This window comes from Guyanagaster necrorhizus, assembly GCF_019112545.1.
Source record: "Guyanagaster necrorhizus MCA 3950 unplaced genomic scaffold BT62scaffold_24, whole genome shotgun sequence".
Lineage (NCBI taxonomy): Eukaryota > Fungi > Basidiomycota > Agaricomycetes > Agaricales > Physalacriaceae > Guyanagaster > Guyanagaster necrorhizus.
Genome location: NW_025064903.1, coordinates 66,989 through 74,349, shown reverse-complemented (window position 1 = coordinate 74,349; position 7,361 = coordinate 66,989). Strand labels below are relative to the sequence as shown.

General features: G+C 43.4%; 1 protein-coding gene across 1 annotated transcript; it reads right to left on the bottom strand.

The window, feature by feature from the left end:
• Window positions 1-5,362: 5,362 nt before the first annotated feature.
• Window positions 5,363-6,441, bottom strand: BT62DRAFT_922015 (uncharacterized protein; the record flags this gene model as incomplete). The annotated part of the gene is made up of 5 exons (XM_043184372.1): window positions 5,363-5,833; window positions 5,883-5,944; window positions 6,131-6,193; window positions 6,248-6,326; window positions 6,379-6,441. 5 exons carry the CDS (start codon window positions 6,439-6,441, stop codon window positions 5,363-5,365), a joined length of 738 nt encoding a protein of 245 aa, XP_043036706.1.
• Between the last annotated feature and the right edge of the window lie 920 nt (window positions 6,442-7,361).

Here is a 7,361-nt window from a genome sequence, read left to right as displayed (position 1 = left end):
AACTCTTCCTCGGTCACGACTGGCTGATCCGCCACAACCCGCTGATCAATTGGAAAACCGGTCGAATCACCTTCGCCAGGTGCAGATGCAGGAAAATTCCGTTCGAATTACCAGACGAGGATCCGGAGGACCGGTGGGATGAGGAGATGGAGGATGGGGAAACGATACTTGCAGTGGACCTCCAGAAAGAGATCCACATACGAGCCATTCACCATGCAAACGATATGGCCGCCAAAGCAAGTCAGGGAAAGGACGAGAAGACGTTTGAGGAAATGGTGCCCGAGTGGGCACGGGACTATAGGGATCTCTTCGAAAAGGAGAGCTTCGACGAGTTACCTCCCCCAAAGCCCTGGGACCACGCTATCGAGCTGATCCCCAATGCCAACGCCAACTTAGACTGTAAAACCTATCCCCTCGGTTACCAGGAGCAGCAGGAGCTAGACAAATTCCTGGAAGAGAACCTATCCACCGGCAGGATCCGCCCCTCGAAATCCCCCATGGCCTCCCCCTTCTTCTTTGTCAAGAAGAAGGATGGAAAGCTCCGGCCCGTCCAAGACTATCGAAAGCTCAATGAGATGACCATTAAAAACCGTTATCCATTACCCCTAATCTCAGAACTAATGGACAAACTTCGGGGCGCCAAATATTACACCAAACTCGATGTACGATGGGGATATAACAACGTCCGGATCAAAGAGGGGGACGAATGGAAGGCCGCCTTCCGCACCAATCGGGGACTGTTCGAGCCAACAGTAATGTTCTTCGGACTCACGAACTCCCCCGCCACCTTTCAATGGATGATGAACGACATCTTCAAAAACCTCATCTCCACCGGAAAGGTGACAATTTACCTCGATGACATTCTGATTATGTCAAAAACGAAGGCGGAACACCGAAAACTAGTACGAGAGGTACTGGCCCTGATGAGGAAACACAAACTATTCCTCAAAGCAGAAAAGTGCGAATTCGAGGTGTTGGAAACGGAGTACCTTGGCGTAATCATCAGCGAAGGAAGCATACGAATGGACCCGATAAAAGTAGCAGGGGTTGCCGAGTGGCCAGAACCCACCAAGAAAAAGGAATTACAATCATTCCTTGGGTTCACGAACTTTTATCGACGATTCATCCGCGATTACAGCAAAATCGTCCGCCCAATGACACAACTAACGGGCAATGCTCCCTGGCAATGGGGACTCTCCCAGCAGGCCGCCTTCCATAACCTTAAACGACGACTGGCGGAAGACGTGATACTAGCCATTCCCACTCAAGAAGGGAAGTTTCGAGTAGAAGCCGACTCCAGTGAGGGAGCAATAGGAGCCGTCCTCTCCCAAGAACAGGACGGAAGGTGGCGGCCCGTCGCGTTCCTCTCCAAGGCTTTAACGACAACAGAACGAAACTACGAAATCTACGACAAGGAGTTGCTCGCTATCATGCTCGCCCTTGAGGAGTGGCGACACTACCTTATTGGCGCCGAAGAAACGTTCGAAGTTTGGACGGATCACCAGAACCTACGTTACTTCCGGCAGCCACAAAAACTCAATCGACGACAAGCACGTTGGGTAACAGAGCTCAGTCAATATCAGTACACCCTGCATCATAAGGCAGGAACAGCCAACAAAAAGGCCGACTTGCTGAGCCGACGAGCAGACCATGATCAAGGGGGAACGGACAACACGGGAGTAACACTGCTAAGGCCAGAGCATTTCTGAGCCATGATAATGCCGACAGAAGAGGAGATCCATGAACGGATCAAAAGCACGACACGAGACAGTCACAAATGGGACCAAAGGGTGGCTCCCTCACTGAACCACGAGCGGGGAATGACAAAAAGAGATGGATTAATCCATTATGACGGACGCATCTATGTTCCCCGGGACCATCAACTACGCGGCGAAATTATCGCCACCTGCCATGACCACATAACAGCAGGACACCCGGGTGTCGCCAAAACCAAGGAGCTCGTACTCCAAGAATACTGGTGGCCGAAACTGGGAAACGATATAACGGCATACGTAAAGGCCTGCGAAGTCTGCCAGCGGGGGAAGTCTTCCACACAGGCTCGAGCAGCACCGTTACATCCTAACGAAGTACCATCGGCCCCTTGGACACACATCTCGGTCGACATGATCACGGGACTACCCGAGTGCAATGGGTACGACGCAATACTTGTAATAGTGGACCGATTCTCCAAAGCAATTATCCCACTCCCATGCTCCACGGAATTAAACTCCGAAGGGTGGGCCAAAATCCTCCGAGACGAAGTGTATGCCAAACATGGGATGCCCCAAGTTATCATCTCAGATAGGGGGCCTCAATTCGTCTCAAAGTTCATAACCGACCTATACCGCATCCTAAACATTAAACAAAACGCGTCCACCGCCTATCATCCCCAAACGGATGGGCAAACAGAACGCGTAAATCAAGAGATCGAAAAGTATCTACGACTCTTCATCAACTATCGACAGGATGACTGGACCGAATGGCTCGCACTGGCAGCCTTTCAACATAACAACCGAATACATTCCGCTACAGGAAAAACACCGTTCTTCGTGAACCACGGATATCACCCACACATCACACAAACCACCCGCGTCCGAACCACAACCCCCGCTTCATCAAACTTCGCAACCGACATGGAAAAGATTCACAATGAAACAAAAACAGCGCTAGAAAAGGCCGCAGCATCAATGAAAAGAAGCTACGACAAACACCGACGGCCTAGTCGCGTATATCAACCGAACGACAAAGTATGGCTCGACACGACAAACCTCCACCTACCACGGCCGAAAAAGAAACTTGATGACAAACGAACAGGACCGTTCACAGTCATCAAAACCGTCGGACCGAGCGCATATAAATTACGCTTACCAACTACCTGGAAAATTCACGACGTCTTCAACGAGGCCCTGTTAAATCCATACATAGCACCAGCATTTCCTAACCAGGAACAACCGCCTCCGCCACCGCCAGACTTAATTGACGACGAAGAACACTTCGAAATCGACCAAGTCCTGGGTCACAAACTGCGTCGCGTCAAAGCAAAGGGGGGCGGTATGACGACAACGGTCGATTACCTCGTCAGCTGGAAGGGTTACGGCCCAGAATCTAACCAGTGGGTTAACGAAAAATACATGAACGCGGACACCGCCATACATGATTATGAGCTTTCCCTTAATTAAACCATCGGGACGATGGTCTTAAACGAGGGGGTAATGTTACGATTTTTCCCTTTTTTCTTTCCTTTTACCCCTATTTACGCTTAGCACGAGACCGCGGGAAGGGCTTAGTAAGCACAACTGAGCCGCCTAGATACAACAATGCTCGCCAAGGCACAATGACCCTTTTATGTACAACAACGATGCCCAAGGACAATGGGCACCATGGACACAGACCGACACAATAAGTAGTCGTATTATTAGCATTACCTGTACAGTATTTAAGACCGGTAGCTCTCGCTGGTATACCCCAGCCTCGAGCTAAAGTTTATTCATACCATTCTACTCTCGAGCTGCTTCCTACAGCCTTGTGACACCCCGCAGATAGTCAAAACCGTGGACTCGATTGATCACCCGAAGTGCGAGGTGCAATCGTTTATCACGTGATTAACTGCACGTGACGCTTGGGCTTAACAAAAAGCTCTGCATAGACCCCTCAGAAAAGTTGATTCTTTTTCTTTTTTCTGTCTATAAATCAGAAATTGTACAATGTGATGTCAAAATGGAGACTTGTGTGAACAAGGCAATCAAGCCTGCTTTCATGAGGATGATCCAGCATGCATTCCATAAGGATTGCAAATATGCTCAAAATTCCCTGTGTGTGTTGTTTTAAAGATTCCACTGACCTCAGTGGTAAAGTGCTGAGTGATTGTAGAACAATGCTCTGTACACTAGAGTTGGAGAACATGCTAAACAACCAGGCCAAGGCATGTATATCAATGTCATCTACATAGGACTTCACAGCTATATCCTCAATGTCTTGCAGTGAGTGGATGGTCTGAGGTGACTCATAAGAGACCAAGAATATGAGATGAGTGAGGTAGGCATAGAGAAGGAACACATAATGTGACAATAGTGTCTTGTATGGGCATGAAATGTACCAAATCAGAAGGAAATTGGTGATGAAATACACAATAAAGGATACAAAGGCAATGATCCTGACAATATATGCAATTAATACTTTTAGTGGGACTAAAAAAATAACCAGACCTAGAAAAAACACTCCAACTGACATGCTCAAGAGAATAGATAACAACCTAATGATGAGACTCACACTCCACTGCATTGGTTCTGATAGTTGCCATAGAGTCCCAATCTTGTTTAATACATTTTCCATCTCTTTCTCTACACACTCTTTGTTAGAATTAAGTGACACATGTCCAATATCACATGGTAAATAGGCACTATATCACATTCATACAGTCATGCCTAAGTCTAATGTGTGATGTGTGTGGATGTTATGTCTCAAGGTCTTTGCAAGAAGACTCAAGTAAGTGGATATAATCAAAGGATAGTTTGAGACTAGAGATATATAGTGCTGCTACAGTACTTATATACCTTTGGTCTCATTACTAAATATACTACTACTAATTGTAAGAGTCTGCATTATAATACTCATCATCATGATGAGACAGTGCTATCTACAAAAGGTTTGTTGTGCTGTTGTCAGGATATCACTAGGTGCTCTGAGACAATAGTCAATTGTGCTGACCAAGATTGTCTCATGCTCCTTAGCACTGGTGTAAGCACTCTGACTAAGCATAAATAGGGGTCAATATCAAGGAAAAGAGAAAGAAATAAGGAAAAAATCATAACACTCTTTGGCTGGCTCCTTTATATCATAATAATGTAATGCAATATAGTGCTCCTCTCATTTTTTCTACTACTATGAACCTTGAAGATATGGTTATGGCATTCTCTTGGTACCTATAGTTGGCAAAAGTCACATGCTATAAGCAGTCCTACTTAGATTTTGATTTTATATGAGCCATATCTTAAGTCTCTGTACATACTTTGCTCTAGCATGTAAGAAGTGTTCATTCATAGGTTGATGTTTCTTCAAGTTGTATATACAGATGAATACCTGTCTGATCTACTTATCACTTAGCTTGGCATCTCATTTGTATATCATTTGAGTGGAGGACCAGCATCAGAAGATCTCTATCTAAAAGCTGGAAAGTTATTTCTCTTCCTTCTCAAGTATGCCTGCAAATGAATCTCTCTTGTGACAGTGAATGTTTATAAGGAAAGTGGATATATTATATATAAAAGAATGAAAGTCAATCAATGTCTAATAAATATTAAAATAGAGGAATAGAATGTGGTCTATTACTTGAAGCAGATAATTGATGGTGTCTGCTGACTATCTAGACCTTGAGAATGACACTCTCAATACCAATATCTTCCCTAGAGCTCTTCAACATACAATGGCTATATTCTTCATCTCTCTCTCTCTCTCTCTCTCTCTCCTGCTCTAACTCAGAATCATGCTTTTGGATGACACCTTCTGAGTTGATGCCAACATCTGTCTGAGATTCTGCCAGAGTGTGATGGGAGTATATGATATCTCTCTCCTGCTGGGCCACCTCCAAGTCATTCTCTTGGATGCCACTGGCACTATTTTCCTCAGAAGATGCTGGATTCTGATGGCCATATGCATCACCTATCTCCTGCTGGGATTCAAGATCAATGCTGATCATGGAATCTTGCTGAGAGCTTTGGCCTCCAGGATGTGTCCCAAAGTGAAGTGAGCCTGAAATTACACTTCCCTGCCAAGAGTCATCTGAGTGAGCATGACCTGCTGCAACATGTCCAACAAGAAGTGTTGGAGCAATTCCCTATATGATGTTTGTTAGATATGAAGACTTGAAAAGATTATGAGCATACTTTTGTTATTGCTGCTAGAAAATCAAAGTATACCAGTAGAACAGAATTATAAGAGGAAAAAGCTATATATAAAATCAAGCATATGGAATAAAGAGCTGATGATTCCACAAAGACTTCAATAATGTGATGATAAGCTCTGATTCCATCTGCTTGACTTCCTGCTTGTACAACAGTGATAATGCGATAGATGATAAGCACTGTGCACCACAAGGTTGTTGCAAGAACAAAGGATGAATAAAGTACATCACTAATGATGTATTTCTCATAGTTGATCTCCATATAGTCTTGATAGACAAAAATAATTTTGAATGCTGTGCAAATTGTTGTATAAATTAGCCAATTCTAAGAGATCTGACAGATCTTACCAGTTGCAGAAAGAAGAAAAAGAACAGGAGGCAGAATGCTCAGCCAGTGCTGACCCCAGACTATCCAATAGTGCCAAATCTATATTGGAATAATGGTAAGCTGCATTAAAAATTTTTATTATCATACACACCATAGTAGAATCTGCTAGAATAGTACAGATAATACCTGTTATGCCTGGACCAATTATTACCATTGTTGTAGAACTCTGAGAAAACATATATTCTGCCAAAAAGCTTTGTCCATTGTCTATAAAGATTGAATGGATGAATGACCAATTGATAGCAAAGCTGATGATGGTAAAAATGTAGAGGAAGATTACAACAATGGTGATGCCAACTTGTCTGTTGTGCTGGGACTTGTTCATAACTGTGCCATTTACTTCAGCTTTTAAAGCATAGTAAAGTTGGAATGTTCTTCTCACAGATATTCCACAGTGTGATAGCAACAATTCCACTATATAGGCCTATGTAAAGCTCTAATTAAACTCATGTATCTGAACAAATAAATATATATACCACTTAATAGAGAGAGGAATATTGTTGAATTCAGTTGAACATCAAGAAATTGATATATAAAAGTTCTGTTGATGTTAGTCTGATTGGACATCAAAGAAGTCTGAATGAAATGTGAAAGATAAGTGAGGGAGTAATCTGTGGATTTAACACATTTCATGTCTTTCATTATATAGCATGCAGTAGCACAGCAAAAAATCTGCTGCATTGCAACAATGATTATCATATTAAGATCATCTTAAATACTATGGTGAATAGTGAGATGGGTCTTATTTCTGATATCAAACAGCATTCAGCAATCTGATTAAGAGATAGTAGTGAATGTTCTAGACTGGCATTGGCATATTCATAACTTCCAGATAGAGGCACAGTGTTAGATGTTCTTGTTGTGACAAGGAACTGAGTCCAGCTAGCAGCAAGAGTACACTTTCATGTGAAACACTAAAGATGACTTATAACAAATGATCTGTAAGAACAGCAATATGATTGACCTAATTCTCCAAGGGAGATCTTATTGCAACTTCCAGAACTCTGAGTTGTAATCCTATAGATCATCTTAAAGTGTTTTAAAACCAACAGATGGTAGATGCATGTAATTGCT